This window comes from Plodia interpunctella, chromosome 14, assembly GCF_027563975.2.
Source record: "Plodia interpunctella isolate USDA-ARS_2022_Savannah chromosome 14, ilPloInte3.2, whole genome shotgun sequence".
NCBI lineage: Eukaryota > Metazoa > Arthropoda > Insecta > Lepidoptera > Pyralidae > Plodia > Plodia interpunctella.
This window is the reverse complement of record NC_071307.1, coordinates 3,990,837-4,013,798: the sequence shown is the minus strand read 5'-3', so window position 1 is coordinate 4,013,798 and position 22,962 is coordinate 3,990,837. Positions and strand designations below refer to the sequence as shown.

Here is a 22,962-nt window from a genome sequence, read left to right as displayed (position 1 = left end):
ACAGTCCATCAGTTTGTGTGTCGGTCCTGGATGTTGCCTTTGCCACTTAGTGGTAATTGGCTAATAGATACAGGATGTTTTAGAACCTGGCCTTAACAAAATTTATTACACAAACAATTTGCAATTGAAGTGACAAATAGGAGTAATATTAATTTTTATTTCCTTAAAATCATTACTATCTAAGCCACATTAGCCACTTAGTTCCAATCATTCTAATAAACCCAAATGTTTTGAAACAAAATGCTGTAATCATGCAAATAATTATACACATTAACTTTATTTTAAAGTAATTTATAATTTAATAAATTATTGCACACTTTACCATAAACAGCATACCAATACTGTTGGAAGTATAAATAAATAAACCTACTGGTAATGTAGTTAATTGTAATGTAGTTGAGTCTCTAAAAAATAATAAGTTATATTTAACTTTCACTATATTATTTCTCATTTTATTCATTCAATGAATTTAAGAACTTGAGAATATATTTAACAACTTAAGAATCTTCTTGTTGATGGACATTTTCCATTCTACCTACTCTGTTCCTGATTGATCTGATTTTATTTATTTCATCAAACAATATTTTTTGCCATCATTTATAAAACATACATTACAATGACATTGTTCATAAAATTAACCTTATCTAATCTTGGTAACTGAAATGTTCACTTATACTTATTGTCTATGGTTATTCAAAACCAAACTCATTTCGTAACCAAGGGTAGCTCTTAGGACAAGACGAACATGTGATCATGTATTTGTCATGTTGTAGTACTTTAGAGGGTAGTTTGCAAGTGTTAGGTTTGGCACACGCTATTTCGTGTTCTTCAAAGCGTCGGTTCTTGCATTGCCAGGGCTCGAACTTCTTCAGTTGGAGTACGGGCGTCGGCCGCCGAATCCAGTCGATGACTTCTCTATAGGTGTTGAAATATACGTCTGGCAGTTTCAGAAGTTCGTTAATGAATCTCTGAAAAGTTAAATAGAGTTTATTAGATGATCTGTAATTGGCATTTTTGTCTGTCAATAAACTTTGTTATTTGCATCATTACCCTTTCTTGTATTTTCAACTACATGGAGCAGCTAATAGGTAAATCAGCATTTTCAGGTGGAATGACATCAGGTAAGCGGCTAGTTACAAAATAACAGGCGAATCTTCAAACTTTTAAGGTTTATTTTATACACTGATCTCTGGTTTCACGGCGTTATAGTCCCGGAGAGGACGGATAGGAAAAGGTAAATAAATGCGGGAAAGCACACTAGGCCTTAAAGTGAGCACAAAATCGTATCACCGGTAGCTGTGATTAGGTCACAGCTATTAGTGATCATAAAACTGAGCCACTTCAATATGACTAGGTATGTTGTTAATGATAATGTTACTGAATTGTTATAACAAACCTTAATAGCTTGTAAATAATCACTATTCTTCAGCCACTCCGCGTTGAGATGTATTCCGAACGGCGCCCTGTTCTTCAGATAGTGTCGCTTGAAGTTATTGAGTAGCACGTTATACACGTCGTCTCTAGTGAAGTTGGTGGGGCAGTACTCCAGTGTAGCGCAGACATGGTTGTTGTGCATTAGTGGGTTGATCACCATCTCCCACAGCCCCGCGTAGCTTCGTGTCGGGCAGTATTGGTTGTTTCCTAGTCAAAGTCAATTTTTAACTTAAGTAGTTCTCTCGAGTTTTCACGACCCCTCAGGGGACCATGAGCCACGGGTTAAAAGCACTGTAATATACATAGAGTATCCTATTCTAAAGTGATCCTATAAGAGTCCTTTTGACTTACGGAACCAGCGAAATTAAAAGAAAGTAACGTAAACTCTTCCTGTTAAACAATTATCATAACAATAGCTGTGACAGTAAAAATGAAGATAAAATCTTGATTGAATCTATCTCCGTAAATGCCGTGCGGTTTCCGCATTCCTCGCAAACGGAGCATCTTGCAGAACGCGCTAGAAGCATTAGTTCCATAGCCTCGTAATTGTTACTTAACAGCCTTTCACACGTTCTATTTATTTCACATGATTAATGCATTGAAGACGTCCTGACAAAAACATTGGAACCAATACATACTTTACAGACATAGACGAAAATTACGAACAAAGCGTTTGTTCGTAATATTTCGTCTACGTAGTTATATAACTACGTAGACGAAATATTACGAACATTGAGTAGCACGTTAATTTTATGAAAGTTAGTTTCATGATAAATAATTTTGTATTGTACTTATTGAAATAGTATATAACTGAAACTAATAGTATTATACTTATTTTATTTGTATATACAAATACAGTATATTTCTTACTGTATTTGTATATACAAATACAGTAAGAAATATAGTATCAAAGTGGGTTTCAATAAGTACAATACAAAATTATTTATCATTACACCTACGTAAAACAGGTATGCATGCAAAAATGTGTTATTTATAACTAAAAAAATAAACATGTGGACAGTGGTGAACGAGAAAATGCGCGGCCTTATCGCTGTAACGTTTTCTTCCAAGTAAAAAATCAATTCCAGATTTCTGTATGACCTAGCTGTACTGATATAACGATATCTTTAGACCTTACCAGTGCACCTGTGAGGCATCTTATAGTCGAGCGTGTAGGGCCAGTAGGGCGGGCTGGCGTAGGGCGCCACCACGCTCGCGTCGTACACGAACCCGAACTCCTGCATCATCAGGAACTGTCGGTTCCAACCCACTGACAAGTACGGGACTCGCATGCCCCTGTAAAGGTAGATTTCACTTTCGAAAATTGCCAAAACAATGCATGGGAATTCCGGTTTGGCATTAATTAAACAAAAAATATTTTTATGCGAGACGAATTTTTTTTCTCCAAATAGGGAGAAATTTAGTTTTTGTTCATTCTCTTATTGCAGATTATTGGTCTAGTCTAATTGATCTTGAGTGAAATCACGAAATTTCGCTATAATCATCTTTGGTCGTCTCTTCTTGCATATCATACATCAATTCAACTTTATTTGCAAAAAAACCCTTGTATCATCTTTGATCGTCTTTTCCTATCCTAAATTCTTTTCCGGCTTTCTTTATTTCCATGTTACAAACTGTATATATTATAACATTAATTTGGTTTCCTTACAGTTTACAATAGATATAGAAATATCTTATATAGTGATATACTAGATTCACTAGTGAGTGAAGTTCAGCATACCAATAAATCCAATCAGTCATGATCAGTCAGGCATCGTGCATTAAAATACCAGTAGTTTTTACTACAATGAACGTAACCGACGAAAGAAACGAGCGAAAAAAATCAAATATTGTGAATATGTATTTGTGTTATGCTCAAAATGAAATGGTATGCAGTTGCTACTTCTACTACTACGTAATTACCCGCATTATATAATAAACTCGGTAAATAGGTTACTTCTAAACAGGAACATACTCATCAAATGTTCAAATTCAACTTCCAATAAGCGAAACTAGTAACACAAACTATCTTGTGCATTTAGAACTTTTAACACGCTTATGGGTCCAATCCAATGCCGCTTATCAATATTTTCTCTTTTAGTGTTCGAAGGACCAAAAGTATAATTTGTGGTCCTTCAAATTTTCACCTTTTAATTTTCGTACCTGAAGTCTTCCATGCGTACTCTTCCAAACCGATTGATGACGTTAGCCTGACCGACCATCTCATCAAACCAATCTTCGACTGTTGCATTTTTCGACCACCATTCTTCGGGACCGCGTAGGCTGCAATATAAAAACAAATATCGCTTGTATTTACTTTACATTAATAAATGGACAACAGTAATCATTAAACTTGTATCCGGCCCGATGGACACAAACATAGAAACAGATACAACACACTCTGAACCGCATGCAAACATCTGTTATCACAAGTACTTAGAAATATTTCTCCACGCTGGCAATCGAACCTCCGGACACACAGGACCTCCAGATAGCGGACGGGCGTGGTGACCACTACGTGATATTATTGCAACATACATGACGACCTCCGTGGCTTAATGGTCATCATGCCCGACTGCTACAGTGGAGGTCCCGGGTTCGAATCCCGGTCAGGTCAACATGAAAAATGATCTTTTTCAGATTGACCTGGGTCTTGGATGTTTATCTATATATGTATATGTTATAGAATATAGTATCGTTGAGTTAGTATCCCATAACACAAGTTTCGAACTTACTTTGGGGCTAACTCAATCTGTGTCATTTGTCCCTATTTATTTATTTATTTATTTATTTATTTATTTATCAACATTTCTTTCCACGTGGCATCAGGCATTATGTAGATATAAGGTATTTACTTACGTAATAGAATTAACAGCTATCTCGTGGCCATCGTTCCAAAGTTTCTGGACGTGCCTGTAGTTAGTGTAGAGGTGTGAAACGAAGAAGGTCGCCTTTATTGGACATCCGTTAGGGTTCCTCTTGTCTGTGGTGAAGATATGGTTTGTGTACGCGTCCCAGTTCTCGTGGTTCACGGGCCCGTCGATTGTGAGGGTGATCATTTGGGGAGTCTGAGGAGATTTAGACCTTTTGATTTCTTTGCGAGTTTTGTAGATAAGATAGAAACTAGAGAGTTTCTAGAATATTTGTCTACAAGTACGTCTACTAGTTTTAGAATCGTGCTCGTTTCCCCTTATTTTTCCCGTTCTTTGTCTTGCCGGACTATGACTTGCTAATGTTGCCGGAATATTGAAATTGCATTTGTTTTTTTATATGGGATAGATTAATTAAATATATGGTAGGTATCTACTAATTAGTAGGGAATCTAAAATAAATAATAATTTATATTAGTTTTCGAGGCATGACTCGAATCCGGAGATCAAATTATAATATTGCCTTTCTGAACCCCAAGAACATCTCGTAACTAGATTGTGAAAGTGAAACATGAAATACCTGACTGGGTACTAGGTTTCCAGGCGTCTCAGTACCATTCTTGGAGCAGAAGCAGTCTGGCAACTGACACATCTTCGGGTCACACCGCTCTGCGGCATTTGGGTCGTAATGCACGTCACACCAGCCCTGATTATAATCAATTAAACTTTCCGTAATTTCCCATAACTATTGTTACTGTTCATAGAATAAAAGAAAGTGAAACTTTTATAAAAGTTATTATAACTTTATTTCTCATCTCTTACAAATGTTTGCGAAAGTTTCTGATTTAATTATTATGACAATATTGAAAATCATTTGGTTTTGCATTAGAAATACAGAAATAAATGTCTCCATTAAACCGTGGTGAAAGTTAATGGGTTTATACGGCTCTAATTATACAAAGAAACGAGCTTACGTTACTTAATAACTTGTATGAGCTTTACGCGTCCATTTTGCTAGAGAAAACCATGACTTTAGTGTTTGCTTGTGGCACGGATGAATAGGTACGTGTTTATGTAATGTGGTCTTTAGATGACTGCAATATAACTTAGTGTGAAGTTTAGATGATATACGCCAATTTAAAACATTTGAAAGTTTTCATTTTTGAAACTGTACCATCATTGACCTTCTTTAATTTTGGAACAGTTGGAATGGTCCGAAGCGATCTATCCTCTATTACAACTATTTATTCTGATATAATTATCTGTTAACATTTGCTGAAATATAATATCATCAAACCTCGTCGGAAGAGTCATCACAGTCGAGGGAGCCATCACAGAAATACTCCGCGGGCAGACAGTTGCCGTCTGCGCAGCCCAAATGAGTGTCGTTGGCGCACTTCGCCATGTCCAAAAGCGGTTTGGAGACCAATGCCTCTGGAATTAAACTCAGTCATATTGCATATCACCAGCCTTTTATGACGTTTCAAGTTTGTTATGTTATAACGGATGCTTACACGCATATCGGATTATTTTACATGCAAAATCTACTGAACTGAATCAGTTTCCTGATTCCGATAAAAGAAATAATTACGTACGTTCTACAACCTGCTTATGTAAGATAATCGATAGTCTACCTGTAGTGAGGTCACAGTTGTGCACATTCTGACGCTTGTCGCACAGCTGCCTATTGACATCGAACAGCAAGTCTTGCGAGCAATGGAATTCGAACACATCTCCGTCGAGGCACAGATAGTACTTGGCGCATTCGTCACTGTTCCACGTTGACTCCTCTGTACGGTCTGGGTTTCTGAAAACATAATAGAAGATGACAAACAGAAAAAAAAATCCTATTGCAGAAATTTTTGGCTGTGAGGTTGGCAATTCGAGGTTTGAACTCCTCGTGATGTTATTTTTGCTGTTTGAAATTAAAAACGTAGAAAGCGGAGACAGGAACTACTTATATCTACCTACCGAACTGGTTTTCTTTCTTTACAAGATCGTGAAATTCACCAACTCAATGAGAGTTGTTAGTTTGCGACTTTTATCTGCATAAAGAAATCTTTATATTGTGATATTCGATATACTAGACTTCAATAATTGTCGATATCGAGACATCGGATCTGACTACACAAGTAAAATGTTTAGATTTTTGAGATTGAGTTCGGAAGTGCACTCCACCACAGTCGGAAGTTGAAAAAGATCAGCAATTCAAGCAGCTTCGAAAATATTTTATTCAGTGATCCATTCAACTATGTTGGTGTGGCTGTGACATATTTAGCCAGGACTTAGGTAATTATAAGATAGGCACAGTATTTCGCATGGGTACCTACTTAACTCGATCTAATTACCTATAGATAGGTACAACGCACTCAACCAAACCCAAAACTTACAGTTAAGTATTGAATTTGTTTCAATTGGTACATATCTCATGTTACCTTTGTGCTTTTGGCTTTATTATTGCGTATGGTTGACAGTGCACCAGCGAAAGTGAATCTCGGACACTATAGGAAATTGTGTGAAGTATCAGTGGGGTTGAGTCAAGGTTGAGGCGAAAGTCGTGTGAGGTCGACGTCCTCGCATTAGCGGAAAACGAGTCCTATTGGCTCCACTCCATTGCCGCGTCACGTCACTGCGCTTCTTCGCGTGCATTCTGCGCGTGCGCGGAAGACAGATAATGTTCTTCGTGTTACTAGAGTTGTTTGTCGATCTTTGACAAATGGGTTAGTTAGGCGGTGATTTGTCAGCCGATTTATTAAACGGTTTTTTTTTGTAACAGTTGGAGTCAAATTCCAAAATTCTTTATTATATGACACGAGTAACGATGTTTTATCACTAATAAATATTTGACGACAATACCTACTTAACTACCTTTGATGCGTAATTTTTCCGAAAAGATATATGTACCTACTTAGTAAATCGTATACTTTATACTCTATTTTTTTCATTGTGGCAGGCTGTAGTTACAAATTGGCCGGCTGTTAGTTGCGCTTGACTGGAGCTTTTCAAAAATTTCGCTACTCGTGGACTATGGAGAGTTCTCACGTTAATTTACATTTAGGTACATATTAGGTATAAATTCTCTGTTGTTAGAACATTCGTAATCGTAGACTATGAAAAATGTACAGTCAAGTGCAGATAGACCTGACCCCCTGTGGTAGTAAGTTACTTCGGTGAGGGGTCAGGTACCTAGCAAAGTTAAAACTCCCAGACATTGAAATTTGGCTAAGAACAATATCGATAACACCCTTCACACAATGGAATTTTTTCGGCAAAAGACAGACTATTTTTTATTATAAAATATAAGCTAGGACTAGAATTCGAGTCGAGTTAGACAAGTTGTGTGTTTTTGACTGATACGATAAAATTTTCTGCTAGTTCCCAATTTTCTCTCCTCTCCCTAGATCTTAGCAGTTTTAAAGACCTAAGCATACATAAGGACAGAAAGACAGCGGAAAGCGATTTGTTTTATACTATGTAATGATGATAATAATAAAGTTTTTGGCGGTATAACTTTTTTAGGACAAAACGAAGCCGAAGCCCAAATCCAAACTCCATGCGTTTGGTTCTTTTTGAATCTATAGTTCCCATGGCCATGGAATCTATAGTTTCCGGCTCCATTTAATCAGATCAATCTGCTCAATGTTTTAATATATGGTATTGTAAACATGACTTGATGGTGCACTCAAACCGCATCTACACCCAACGAGGGAACTCTTCAAAGATTTACTGCACGTATTACGTTGAATGCCTAAGATGACTCTGACGGTAATAAATAGATGTGACAAAAATGTTTTTGTTGTTAAAATTTTCGAATAAATTTAATTTCGAATATTTTCATGCAAATAAGTACAAATATGTCCAAACTAATTTATAAATAAAAATTACGATAATTAATTTAACCAAAAAATATACCTACTTAATGCGAAAGTAGTTATACACAGGTGTGTTTATAAACAGCAGTAAAATTTTCACAATGAGCATATCGTGTGTGTAATAAAGTTATGTTTAAAAAACACTCCGTAGTTATATATATTTCCAAACCTGTAAAATCGGCTATTCACATGACACTTTATATTATCCAGACTCCTCCTTGTTACATGTTTACTCCGTACTCCTGTAAATCACAAAGTTTTAACTTAGGTACACATTTATTATGCCGAAGTTAATGATTAGGTATTACATTATCTAGGTGTTTTAAGGCTATTTAAATTTTATTACACTGTTTACCTAAAATTACGACAAAAACGATTGAAAGAGCAAGCAACCTCGCTATCTGCCGTGCCATGGCGCGTTCGCGGTTTCCGAAGGAACACTGAACCAACAACGGCTCAATTCGTCTCGTCCATCACCGTACTTTCTTTTGCTGTTAACTGACCGTTGCGACTTGCGAATCTGGGGCTAAAGAAAGCAAAGTTGCGGTCGTGGTACAGCATGGCTAGCAGGTAATTTCCTATGTTACGTATCTACTATGTTTGTCTTTAAGAAGTTAGATAAGAGCGCCTGGGAAGTTGAGTTGACTGACGACTGGTGATGGGCGGCTGTCTATGGTTGATGTCAGTCATCAGTCCCTATCCTACTAATATTATAAATGCAAAATATTTGTGTGTGTGTTTGGTCACGCAAAATCTACTGGACGGATTGTTATGAAATTTGGTACTCGAGTAGACGAGTGGAATAACACATGACGTACTTAATTTTATCCCGAAATTCCCACTGGAGCGATGCACCGGGAGGCAGCTAGTTAAATATATAAAAATTGAACCTAGGTATACATTAAGTAAACCTAATTATTTATTTTTTATTTCTTTATAACACCAGTTTATTCATAAATGTACTGATATGTTAAAATAAGCATTGAAATAGGTACCTATTAAATCCCGTGGAATTAGTAGGTAGGTACTCCGAGTACATACCTACTAATTCCATGGTAAATCCATATGGGTGGTGGGGTATATATAATTACCTCCTAGGTTTGATTTCCTAGCTTTCATTCATTTCCTGTTGTTAGGTATCTACCTACTTTCAAAATCTATGTATATTTTTAATACAAACATTGTAAAAAGTTTACCGCCCAATTTTTATTTTTGTAAATAACAATTTTTTGGGGCTCTGGCAAAATATGAAAACCGTTTGAAGGGGTGAAGTTACCGGAGCGTACGGTGACAGTTAAAATAGTGTTGATCAATAGGTGAGTTAGTCTTAAACAGACAAAAAGACAATAATAGCAGCATCCCAAATTCTTGTAAAAATTGTGTACGGATCCGTACACGGCTCAGCCGGATCGACGCCAGTAGCCGTGAACGGCTCCCTCCTCTCTTTCGTTGGAATCAGTGGGTCAGGAAACAGACTCCACTGAAAGTCGAAGAAGGATGTCGGCCCAAACACACTTTCACCAGCAGAAGCCAGTTAGTTAAGGTGCTGCGTCTCCTATAGGATGTACCATGGGAACGTCCACTTCATCCACAGGAGTATCCATAGCGGCCTGGTGGACCCTAGATAGAAGAATAGGTACAACATCTTCATCTTGGGAGTCGGATCTATCAGATTCACTTCCTGGTTAAAAAAGATGGATATATGCATAAATATTTAAGGACAAATCACATAGATTGATTGAGTCCCGCTTGACTTGACCGGGCATCGAACCCGATCGAAACGCGCTTGCAGTAATTCGTCAAAATTAATCAGAACAATGCCAAAAATACCCCGTGTCAAAACAGCATACGTATACGTACCATAATTCAGGAGCACTCAATATCACGATCGCAGAGGTCTCTGCGATCGTGGTCGTGGGTGAGTACCTGGTGCAGTATAGCGTTGTGGTAGTGACCTTGTTGGTGTCGTAGCAGCGCTTTCACCACATTCTACAAATCTGAAATAAAAGATAAATCAATATTTTGTTCTGTCTGTTCCACAAGTTAAATTTCCTGAGTAATTTACTTACAATGCTGGTGAAGGCGGAAAACATGATGACGATGTCAGTGATGGTAACTGCTCACACGTTACCTCTTCTTGAGGAACAGTAACCACCTCTACCTCCACATGTACACCAGGCGCTACAAAAGGATTCTCTCTACAAATAAGAATAAATATGACAAGTGATTGACAACGGTAATTTTTAAATAGCCTTTTAATAAATAGAATAAACTTACGGATTCCAGGCACGCTTCCTTTTTGGGTGTAATGGCCTTTCAAGTGGAGCGCTTCTCGGAAGGCTGGTGATATTTGAAGCCTAAAAAAGGATGTGATGGCGGTTATAGATACATATATATTGTGGGTTTTATATAAATCTCTAAAATCGTCAAAAATGTGCAAGCGACTAAGAAAAAACACTTACTTCTCCGTTGCCATTGGCCGAGGTGCCGTGGGAACCCTACGGTTTACCCGTCCTCTTCACACACGGAGCTACGCAAATTTGCACAGGAGTGGGGTGTGATGAAAACTACATCCCTCTCCCTCCGCAGGCATTTAAGGGCAAAGCCAAACAGGATAAGCGTTATAACGAACGGGTTACCCCTTCCAAAGAGTTAGCCATATCATATGGGAAATCCTTTGAAAGTTAGCCTCACCATATGGGATAGTCATTGGATTGTGTTAGCCATTGAACAGGTTACACAAGAATATGGGAAAGCTTTTCAAAGGATTAAGCAAACGAACGGCTTGTCCGGTCCCTGAATACAACAGTCATATTAGATAATTTGAATACAAAATTTACGTCGTAAATCTGCAACAATATTTAAAATTGGCGCTTTTGCCTCCATTTGGCAATATTTGTGTACCAGTACCATCTACGCTGAGCTTCGTGTATTTACTGTCAATAATATAACAATGAATGACATTGATTGTGACGGATGACTGATCAGATGGCAGACCACAGAGTACATTTTCACTGACGGACGGACTTCGTTTACGCCGGCGACTGTTGTTTTTTACTGAAAACCTGAAATAAAATACCTATACAGATTCGGAAAAGTAGAAGTAGAGGTAGTATTTGTTCTAGTTTCATTATCTAGTTCATATGAATAAAGTGCAGTGCATTTGGGTTATTATTTTTTTCTGAAAATGAAATATATTAATACGATTTTGCAAATATTACTTTTACTAAACGTTTGCTTCGCAACATTATCTCCACCCACCGATAAAAAGGCTCAAAAAACAGTGAAAACTCAGGAAGGACCCCGAAAAAATAATGTTCTGGAGCGGAAACTTGTTTCGGAAAATCCTTTGGCGAGAGATATTATAAAGTACCATGGGACGTACCATCAAGACGTGTCTTTTCGTAATTTTAAGGGTTCTGTGCTTGGCTATGTTACCCCTGTAAGTATATACTGTTTTATAAGATAGGTACATACTATTATATTAGTTTTTTACTATATGTAGTGGTAAATATCTACTACCTACATAAGTATTTCTTCTTGGTGTAAAACTGCTATTTTAATTATTTCCAACTAATATTAGTACACCTTTATTTACACTACATTATTTTAAAATATAATACTTAAACTAATAAATTACATTAATTTCGTAACTATTGAGTTTGGTAGCTACATTTGAAAGGTGAATGTTGAACAATGATAATTTCAATTGGCTATTTTGTCTAAACTAGTATGAAAGTGATAGTTTATGATATCATGAAAAAAATATTAAATACAATTGTAAATAACAATATATATTTTATACTTTACCCAGTCAAATAGCCAATTGATTCCATGTGGTAGAAAATAATTATTTATGCATTTTTATTCATGTTTTACTTTTTATTCCAGTGGAATAACAAAGGATATGAGGTAGCCAAAACCTGGGCATTAAAGTTTAACTATGTCTCCCCGGTGTGGCTGCAAATCAAGCGACAGGCACCCAACATATACATCATCACAGGCCTGCATGATGTAGACCATGCATGGATGAAGTCTGTCAGGCAGAAAGGATCAAATAATAATTTAAAAAGTAAGTTCTAGCTTTTTTTAATGAAAAAAATAATGCAAAGGCATTGGTTTCTTTACTTTAGAAACATAAAATTGGAATAAAAATATACATTAAATACATGTATTGCTTTATTAAATTGTGAAGGTATCTATGTTTTAACATTAAAGCAATTACAATAAATAAATTGCACATCTTTTAATTTGTCACTTTACAGTTTTGCCAAGAATCATCTTTGAGAACTGGCAAGTATCAGACTTGAAAGCTTTCTTCCTCGAGCCCACAAGCCATTCTGAGCAAAAAGCTTTTATTGATGAGATCAAGAAAGTCTGTAAGCAATGGAAGTTTGATGGAGTGGTGTTGGAGATGCTATCGCAGATTGGAAAGTATGCTGAAAAATCTGTAAAGTTTATCCAGCAATTTGGTATGTCTTTTCATTACAAACTTTTTGTTATGTTCTCTTTTTGGCCTAGGTGTGCAAGATGCTTTTCTCAGTAAAGTCTTTCTTGTTTAATATCTTTGATTTCAGCTATTTTTAAGCTGAGGAATAGTTTCCGGGATACAGAATTGAAACACCAGCTGATTCAAGCGCTTTTTAAGTCATTTACTGTAGCTGAGCTGTTGTTGAATCTTTATTTCATCCTTTATCATTAACAAATGCAATTTCATGAACATCTGCTTTTTTAATAAACCTGGGTGCAATAGATATGTTTTTTAAGATGTAATTTTGTATTGGTTATTGTATAAGATGCCTCAAATAGGTGTGGCCTTTTGTTGCACCCTGTCATTATTATATTTGTAACTAAACTATATTAGATTTTTCTATTTACAGGAATGGAAATGACAGAGGATGACTACCTTCTGATTCTGGTGTACCCACCATTCCGTGGTTATCCCACTGATGAGTTCTATATCCAAGCATATGATGACATTTATCCATATGTTGATGCTGTGTCAGTTATGACTTATGACTTTTCTAGTCCACAAAAACCAGGTAAGTTATGTTGTTCTTGTTACGTTTTATTTAGCTAGTAAGAGCCTTATCAATAATTTAGGTACACTATGAACTTGGAATACTATCTCTATATAAATATCTACTCAGATCTTGCGCAGCCCAATCGGATTGTGATCCTATTGTTGTTCAATTGTCTTTATTATATCCTGGTTCGAAGGGCTATTATTTTACAAATACAAGCCATTTGTTTTGCAGTGGAATTAATTATCACTACCTACTATCATTACAATATGATTTAGATATTAATTTAATATACAATTTTTAAAATGACTCAGAAGAAGTCCTAAAAATCCTAATGAAACTGAGTATGAACATGCGTCATTGTGGACAATAAAATTGTTTTATTATTATTTCTTTTAACAGGTCCCAATGCACCATTATATTGGATGAGACTTTGCCTCGATAAATTAATAGAAAATGATCAAAACACTTTGAGAAGGTCGAAAATATTGCTTGGATTAAATTTCTATGGAAACTCTTATACGGCGAATGGAGGCGGTCCTATTGTAGGCACAGAGTATATTGAACTGCTGAAGAATGCAAAGAGTAACCAGGCATTGTCCTTTAATAATAATACTGCTGAAAACTATATTGAAATAAGGTAAAGAAAAACTTTATTATACCTAATGCAACTTGTTTATTACTGATTTTTAAAATGTTTTATTTATAGAAAGTGCTTAAGTGAAGATTGCTCTTCATACATAGGAATGTAAAAATTATGCAATCTTTTTTAGGACTTCTCAAGGCGCCAAGAAGATATTCTACCCCACCCTCTACTCCATACAAAAGAGGCTAGACTTAGCTCGGGAGTACGGCACGGGCATCGCCATATGGGAGCTGGGACAGGGTTTAGATTATTTCTATGATTTGTTTTGATCTCTTGTGATATTATTTTTAAGCCAATAAAATGTATTTAATTCACTGTTGACTTCTGAGAATCTGTATCTTGGTTCAAAAAAAAATGGATACGGACTTATTTTCTTACTCGCGTCGTCGGGAAATAATTATGCATGTTATGTACATATAAACCTTCCTCTTATCTATTTAAATAACCCTCATCAAAATCTATTGCGTAGTTTTAAAGATCTAAGCATACACAAGGACAGACAGACAGCGGGAGGCGACTTTGTTTTATATTATGTAGTGATATATTTTTATTCTCATATCAAATAATGAAAGCCCTAAAATATCAAAATACATATTTTATTCAAACGTAATCTCAAAACAATACTGTACGATTTATTCGTCGTAAACATAAAGGCAGTCTTATGTAAAATACCTATACTTAGTTACAATACAATCTTTTTATTTTTATCAACAAACGTCAAAATAACTAAAGTGAAATGAATATAAGAACAAAAAATAATATGTAGGTACAACATATTTACATATTACACTTCAACTAATAAATAACAAAATGTTCTAAATAGCACTTAACAACTAAGTTCTAATTGACTTATAAAACTATTGTATCTCTTTAGTCATGAGCTTGCCTTTTCCTGTGAAGTCCATCATAGATTGCGGTCCCTTCATGACTCTGTACATAAGGTCCCAGCACATTTTCGCAGGTAGGAGGCTGAAAAAGACGACAGAGGAATTTTATTTTAAAAATAACTGGCATATGTTTTTTTGTAGTACGTAATCTACTCTGTAGCAAGTTTCTAAGCCGACTAACGTTTTCGGTCTCTATTAGTACGCCATAAAAAGTATGTCTTCATGGCATGGTGACGGTCGATAAACATTCATTTCCAATTAGAAATTGTGAAAGTCGCACAAATTGTAAAAGTCCATCAAGGAAAAGGGCTATAAATTAGTGAATCTACCTATAGGCGATAGACCTGTTATTTAATCTGAATTCCAACAGTATACAGCTAAACGATCTTCCGAGTTTTGCAAAGCTTGGCTCTGTCTAATGGCATAAAATCGTGATACGTGTATCTGCATCGATATTTGCACCATGGAAGTGTGGATTCTTACCATTTGAGCGGCAGTAGATACCGCACAGCTCCGGGCATAACGCAGTTGACTTCGTTCTTCCTGATGGAGTCGATCATGGTCTCTGCCACGTACTCGGGCTCCAGCATGGGCGTCAGTCGCGGGGTCACGCCTTGGAACATGCCCGTGTTTATGTACGATGGGCATACCAGCGTCGCGTGGATTGTGTTGTGCCCGTGCGCCTGTACATCGAAGAGTATCAATAAATATATACCTAGTCTAGGGACTAATCACAATTGAGTTAGCCCCAAAATAAGTTCCGAGGTTTTGGGATACTAACTCAACGATACTATATTTTTCATTTTGACCTGACCGACGAATTTCGAACCTGGGACCTCCATTGTAGCAGACCGGCATGATGACAAAAAAATAGCCTGCTTTATTAAATGAAGGTGTATTTTTAACAAAATCGCTTATTTTTTAACGAATGTAAATTTTCTTCGATTGCACGAGAATCGGGACCCATAATGAAGCGAGTTACCAAAACAAAGTCAAGTTTACAAATGATAGCAATTTGTGTTTCTCATTCCGTGGGAATTTCTTGAATAGTGTGTTGTAAGTGCTTGTTGACTTGTCTACAATTTGTATAGCACAATTTTACTGTCTTCGTTCTTTGTTTTTTTTTATACCAAAGATAGATCACGCCTTTACCCTCAAGTCAGTGAAGTGGGTTTCGGGACTATAGTCACTTATTTCGGGTGTCGGTAGTGGTCCACGCCTGGACCACGGGCACTTTTTCTTGTCGTTGGTCCACATTAGTTCACCAAGGTGAACACATCTTTACATGGGCTACTTTTGAGGCACAAGGGTGTATGTCAATGCCATAGATAAAAATAAAGGTAAATACTCACTCTCAACTCGGTGAAGAGGCTCTCGTGGAAGCCGACGCTGGCGAACTTCGTGCCGCTGTAGTCGGTACAACGGTAGGTGCCCAGCAAGCCCGCGACTGACCCCACAGTCACGATGTGGCCTTTACCCGTCTTTATCATGTCGGGAAGGAAGGATTTTACCGTCTGAAATCAGTTTCAACATTTCTTATGAAGTCATGTTTTCTGTGTGGAAAATCTAGTACCTAGTAATATTTCGTATATAAAAGAATATATCTTGTATCATGGTAATTAAACTGACATTTCAAAAATAAATCCGTACCTACTCATTAATTCATTAAAATCGAGTGTTGTATTGCTAACACTGGAGTAAATTGTTTTTCAAATAGGTACTTACCTACTTACTTAATAACTTAAAATTGATGAGAAAATAAAATACCAATATACAGGTATATTGGTATTTTATTTCCCTGTTGCATATTAAGTGGTAGGTAGTAGTATAAAATAATTGCTGGTCAAGGGTTATTAAACTTCGAAAGGATCATAAAGCCTTACCCAATAATGCGAAAGGATGTTAACTTTGTAGGTGGTTTCGATTGCATTGTCGGAGAGCTCCAACAGGGTGTCGCCGAAGACAGTGCCAGCGTTGTTGATGAGGACGTCAACTTTACCAACCTGAAACATGTATGCATTTCAGGCTTCATCACATTGCCCTATGTAATCTATAAACTAATCTATTCGCTGTTTACCCGCGGCTTCGCTCGCTTAAATTTTCTGGGGAACAGATTTTTTTCGTATTAAAATGGGATATTAGCGCATTTAAAATACACACAGCGCCATCTAGTGTTTATGTTGCAAAGTTTTTTAACTATAATCTATTAACGTAGAATATGAAAGGTAACGTTAATCTCTGTACAGTTTGGTAGACTCAAAACAGTAGTGACTCATTCATTTATAGTCCAGTGTACCAGGAACGTACGCAATAGACATTAGTGGAAGTTATTGCAAATGCTAGCACCGTCGGCACAACCACATCAAGTAAATCGACATATAAATGGAGTAAGAAGAATAAATAAGAACAAATTGAATTTGTGTTTTAAAATCCGGTAATTACATGAGTGACGACAAAGTAGTTTTACGATAAGTGCGCTCATTTTATTTTTTAGGATATCTGAGAGTCAACATGAGAGAAACATCGACTTTTTCTTTAACTGGTCAACGAATTTGAGAAACTGTAAACGATTAGACATTGTAATCATTTTCTAATTATTAATGACCTTGTAAGTATGCTTAAATAAATGTTACTTAAGTTAGCTAGGTATAGCTTTAGCTGCGTTTTTGGCTTTTGCTTTATTTTTGAATATTAGAAATATTCAATTGCATTTAAGTTGCTATATCTTGAAGTGTACATCTTAGTGAAAAATGTGCTTAGATCATAAAATCAGTTGCTGAAATGTAGATAATAAAGTAGGTACCTCTTTCTTAACCCTCTCAGCAGCAGTATAGACGGCGGCCCTGTCCGCGAGGTCCACCACGTAGCTGGCGATCTCGTACCCCTCCTGCGTCACATCTGCACAAGTCTTCTGTAGTCCTGGTAATTTAAATTACTTTACCGTTAGATCTTGTCTATGTCTAATACTTGTATTTTTAGCAACCGCTATTATAAGTGGGTTGAATTTTCTACGAGGACAAATATTTAATGCTTTTTAATAAAAATTGTCTAGTTCTTCACACAACATAGTTTGCCAGTACCTACTGTGGGATCTGTGAGCCGCGTCTATTATATTATATACATATATAAATGTATAAGAATACTTCTACTTATGATATAAGAATGAAGTAATTACCAAATGAGGGTTGCTTAATTTTGTTGTTAACTAAAGTTGATTCTAATTAACTATATAATTGTAGTGTTATTACGTACACTGAAGAAATAATTACTTTGTAACAATTATAAAATTGTCGCCTAAGATCATAAATATTTGCCAAAATATTCTAGGCAAGAAAAAACGACACCCTTACCTTCTAAGCTGATGTCCCAAATGACAACCTTAGCTCCAAGCCTTGCCAACTTGATGGCCAAGTGCCTGCCCACTCCCCCCGCGCCTCCCGTCACCAACACCACGTCCCCTTTCAAATTCTTCATAGGCCTTATAGCATTAGGTACTAGAGTCCAAAATAGAGATTCCAAGATGTAGTAGCATGATAAGACGAGGAAAAGGACGGTGTCCTTCGCGATATCGAACACCCTCGTCATTTGAGGAGGTGGGTTGATTCTTGTGCCTTCCAACATCATTATATCTCTGGAAATAAAAACAAAAAAGACTGATATAAGAAAACTGAAGAAAAAACGAATGACTGTCTCGGAATTTTAGGTAACTGAATCACGTCTTTATCCCTTAAGGTTAGACAGACACGGCATGTATATAGCGGCTGGATATTGAGAAAAATCTCCAGTTTATAAGGGGTATAAATTCTTTGACATAATCGAAGTTATTTTCTCTTTTGACTTTTGGAATGTATCAAAACAGTGTTGTTCAGTAAGTTTTTCGTTTCCTAGTTTAATATTGTAGCATATTGGTACAGTTAAATATGCAATAGCAGCAAGTTGACTGCACACCTGTGCAGTAGATCACAATAATAACATAATCACAGCCCGTCACGGCTGGTCACTGAGCAACCTAGTAAAACCACTGTATCTGTTTCATAACTGTTGCGTTCATTTTCCTAATGCTCTTGGGAACAAGTATCAAATTACTTTGAAATATTTCATAGATTTCTATGTTGATTTTCAACACCATGTAGTAGTGATTTTAAGCTATAATCGACTTAGGTAGGTAATAACTTTAATACATAAGTCCACCCTTAAGTTTAAGCTGGTTGACAAATCACAGCTTGTTGGCCATGAAGGAGAACTTTCTAAGAAAATGTGCACTCTGTTATTCATTTCATTAATATACGAACAAGGAATTAGTAGGTAGGTACTACGTACAACGGAGTACCTACTAATTCCATTTATACGAAACAGTCGAGTCAAATCAGATTCTATTCAGATTCTATTAAATCCTGCCAAGATACTCATATTTGTGCTAATTTCAATTCACACGATGATGACACCGATAGGTAAAAGCCTCTTTAATGTTATAAATGGAATTGTATTCCCAACTAATATTATAATTGTTTCCTCGCGATATTTTTCCATCTCCGGACGCAAGTGGTGGGATTTTAAAATGTTACGTTGATATACATATATATTATAGTAATATGGCACGAGTAGTTTCGAATCTGGGACGTATCGATCACAGTTTGGGCCACCACCGCTTCACTTTGATTAAATTAAGTTAACGGAAAATAGTAAATTTATGCTATCAATAACTATACTTATTAATAAAGAGCAAATAAATCATGCTTTACTGGAACAACTGACTGAAATCTAAATCCATTCTTTTATACGACTAATATTAAGTTTATTTTTTCTAGTATCTAATAAAATAACACGTTATTCTGATAAACACGCGAGTTGTAGAAAGCGGATGAAAGAAAGCTGCGCATCGACTCGCGATTGGGACAATATTTACACATTAGATAGGTACTTCACCTCAGCAAATGTAGGCCAGCTTTACTGGTAAGATAATCTAATCGAATTGGTGAAAATATTTGTTTATGAATTGCAACAATTTGTAGTTTACTTATCACTGAGTGATAGCAAATAGAATATGTAAGAAAATAAATAAATAAATCAAAATATATTAGGATAAATTGCACAGATCGAGCTGGCCCCAAAGTACCTAAGTTCGAGACTTGTGTTATGGGACACTAACTCAACGATACTATATTTTATAACAAATACATATATAGATAAACATCCAAGACCCGGGCCAATCAGAAAAATATCATTTTTCATTATGACCCGATCGGGGACCGAACCCGGGACCTCTCGGTTCAGAGGCAAGCACTTTACCACTGCGCCGGTCATCAATAAATAATATGGCAGTACGAGTATATTAAGTTTTGTAAAAGTATTTATATTAAGTATAATAGATATTTCAAGGCGTGTTGTTAGATATTTCAAGGCGTATTGTTCCGGTTTGGAATACGATCATTTCATATCCTCCGGTGGACACCGTAGCCTTGGCAGCCGATGGGCAACAATAGCATTTCCATAGAAGGTTGACGTCAGGCGGCCGGTTGTAAAATCACAGTAGAATCTTCAAAATGTAAGTTATGGTTCATTTTTTATGCTGACACCAGGCTCTCTTGGCGTCACAGTGGCAAGTGAAAGAGATGGAGAGAAGCTGTATATATACTTATTTGTTATATGTATTAGTAGTAAATAATAAGTACATATAAATATAATTATGAATATAACAATGACGTAAACTTACTAATCGACCGTTTGACGACCTCGGTGGCGTAGTGGTAAAGCTTGCCTCTGAACCGAGAGGCCCCAGGTTTGATCCCCGGTCGGGTCATGATGGAAAATGATCTTTTTCTGATTGGCTCGGGTCTTGTATGTTTATCTATGTATGTATTTGTTATAAATTAAATATAGTATTGTTGAGTTAGTATCCCATAACATAAGTCTCGAACTTACTTACAATTTTTGTGATTTGTCCTAATTATATTTATTATATTTATATTAATTAAAAAATACATCAATAAAATATTTGTTTAAGTTGTAACTGATCAGTTGTATGCTAATCGACAATAGCATTGTGGACTGTGCCAAGTGGCATACTAATGAATACCAGAAAGTCAATTTATATATTACGAGTGTTAATAATACGATACGTAATTAAAGTAATAAATCAATTTAATATTACTTTATACCAATAATTAGGTAAGTATAAGTATTATTGCATAAATATATTTACAGAACATTGGCTTTACAGTCGAAATGTACCTACTTAAAAATTAAAAAATAAATTACCGAATAATGTTGCAGAAAGGAATATTAATACCTCAAGCAATCATTGTTATGTATATGTATAAAAATACTATATTAGTAATATCATACAATGCAAAACAATGTAATGAAAATTAGGATATGATAATTATTTAAAAATGTTCGCTGTGCTAGGGAGTTTCCTGATATTAATTATAAAAAGATAGGTACATACCCATACATAAAAGGAAATGTACATGCCGAACTTTGTATATAATATTACTAATACATATACAACGCAAAACAATTAGAATAAAATGAAAATTAGAATAACAAAAATATATTCTTCTGGTTTGTAAGAATTGTCTTATTAATAAAATACAAAAGAGATACATACCAAACTTTGAATCCGTGTTTTAAAAGTAAAGAAAACACTGTACGGAACTTTATGGTGTACGCTCGTCGGACCTGCGCACCCGCGGGCCACAAGTCAAGCACTGGACTACCAGCTTTCTCTGCTAACGGTACATCTACCTCTTTCCTTACCGGCCTTGCCTTAGAAACCAGTGTATTTTGTTCTTATTTCATTTTATCAGGTCTACTGGTGGTTCATGTCTATTTTTAGGTACTAATTTGAAAGTTCCGCATAGAGTTTGTCGGTAAGGTTATTGAAATATACACTCTTAAATTATGTACGTTTTGGCCAATTGTAATTTGAATTTGCTTTTAGAATGCTGTATACTAGAATTGTTCATAAAGTCGCAAATTATCACTGGATGAATTGAAGCAAAGCTGAGAAAGGAGATTAAAAAAAGTCCAATTAATTGACCATTGTGATATCACGTTGGTGATGAGTCCGAGGTGAAATGGAGACACTAGAAAATCTTCTGGGAGCGAATACCATATTTCCGTCCCCCCTTGGCGCATCTTGTTGTTCATTATCTTACATTTATATAAATTAAAAAAGAAAGAAATAGGCTAAAACAATAAAAGGTGAATATTAACTATGATTACGGCCACATAAATCAACTGATTGCTCGACATAGCAGCCATCGGATCTACCTCGTAGGAAGCGGATGTTACTCCATTGCTAAGGACCTATCTACGTTTGCATACATACAACGTAATTTGATATTTAATATGTTTAGCAACCTGTATGGCATATTGTTCCCGTTATAGAAACCAATCCACATCTATTTCGTGGATATGGTACGATACGATAGTAAAGCGAAGCATTTTAGATGAAGTGTAACTATCCACCCACGGCTTGGGTGAAAAAGTATATAGAGGGTGAAATGTCGCTTAGTGTTCAGGTGTAAGTAAGTATACTTTGCTTTTCGTTTCGATTGTGATGGAAATTAACAACATTATTATAAATAAGCATTCTAATATTCATTGTTGTATGCGCTTGTTTATCCTGGCTAATTAAAATACTGGCCATTTTCTAAGCTGGTTAGACGATGATTTTACTTTTGTTTGTGATTTTATGCTTTAAAAGTATATTCATAGACGATTTACTTTATGTTCTCGAGCTTAAAATCGAATTTAGGCAACTTACGAAGTGAATAATTTTTTTGGAACGCTTTTTGCCTCCGAGAATTTTGAAGTTTGAGTTGTCCCATAAGGGGACAACTGACATGATTGCGTGGCAGTCCTATGTGTTCTTACGAATACAAGCTCAAGATCCGATGTGATGGCAACTGATCTATTGATTTGTGATGCGTTACTTACCACCGCAGATCTAAACCAAGTGTCTCGTGCGGCCTCCGATAACGACGATTACAGGCACACGTGCTGCATATAAATATCGTAGTAATTGTTTGTAGGCTTCGTCGCCTGCGCCTGCGCATGTTAGTGGCCGTCACGTAAGAACAATCTGCTGTTTCTGCAAGATCAATGAAATTAAGCCTCATGACTGTCGATTAAATGGCTATGAAATGGTATTGCTAAATATATAATGTTGATGCTATGGGATAATGTTGTGGCAGTGGCAAAGTTTCGAATGAAGACACATAG

The 22,962-nt window shown here is 36.1% G+C and overlaps 2 protein-coding genes across 4 annotated transcripts; one reads left to right on the top strand and one right to left on the bottom strand.

Annotated features, from left to right (window-relative positions):
- Positions 1-148: 148 nt before the first annotated feature.
- ChLD3 (Chitin and LDLR binding deacetylase 3) lies at positions 149-21,500 on the bottom strand. 3 transcript variants are annotated; one of them, XM_064436360.1, is made up of 11 exons: positions 21,344-21,500; positions 18,084-18,364; positions 8,346-8,418; positions 5,939-6,111; positions 5,602-5,738; positions 4,885-5,010; positions 4,294-4,502; positions 3,598-3,717; positions 2,573-2,730; positions 1,397-1,641; positions 149-968 (listed from the first exon to the last, which is right to left on the bottom strand). In XM_064436360.1, exons 2-11 carry the CDS (start codon positions 18,355-18,357, stop codon positions 690-692), a joined length of 1,794 nt encoding a protein of 597 aa, XP_064292430.1. In that variant the 5' UTR covers positions 18,358-18,364; positions 21,344-21,500; the 3' UTR covers positions 149-689. The 3 variants fall into 3 exon arrangements, with proteins under 3 accessions (XP_064292430.1, XP_053610849.1, XP_053610853.1); XM_053754874.1 differs by lacking the exons at positions 18,084-18,364; positions 21,344-21,500 and adding an exon at positions 8,532-8,684; XM_053754878.1 differs by lacking the exons at positions 149-968; positions 1,397-1,641; positions 2,573-2,730; ... (4 more) ...; positions 5,939-6,111; positions 8,346-8,418 and adding exons at positions 14,427-14,815; positions 15,217-15,416; positions 16,086-16,247; positions 16,617-16,736; positions 17,537-17,652 and having other exon boundaries at positions 21,344-21,498.
- LOC128675450 (uncharacterized protein) lies at positions 11,170-14,160 on the top strand. Its single transcript, XM_053754875.2, has 6 exons — positions 11,170-11,618; positions 12,068-12,248; positions 12,442-12,648; positions 13,057-13,218; positions 13,603-13,840; positions 13,974-14,160. The coding sequence occupies exons 1-6, from the start codon at positions 11,364-11,366 to the stop codon at positions 14,113-14,115; spliced, it is 1,185 nt and encodes a 394-aa protein (XP_053610850.1). The 5' UTR covers positions 11,170-11,363; the 3' UTR covers positions 14,116-14,160.
- Positions 21,501-22,962: the final 1,462 nt, after the last annotated feature.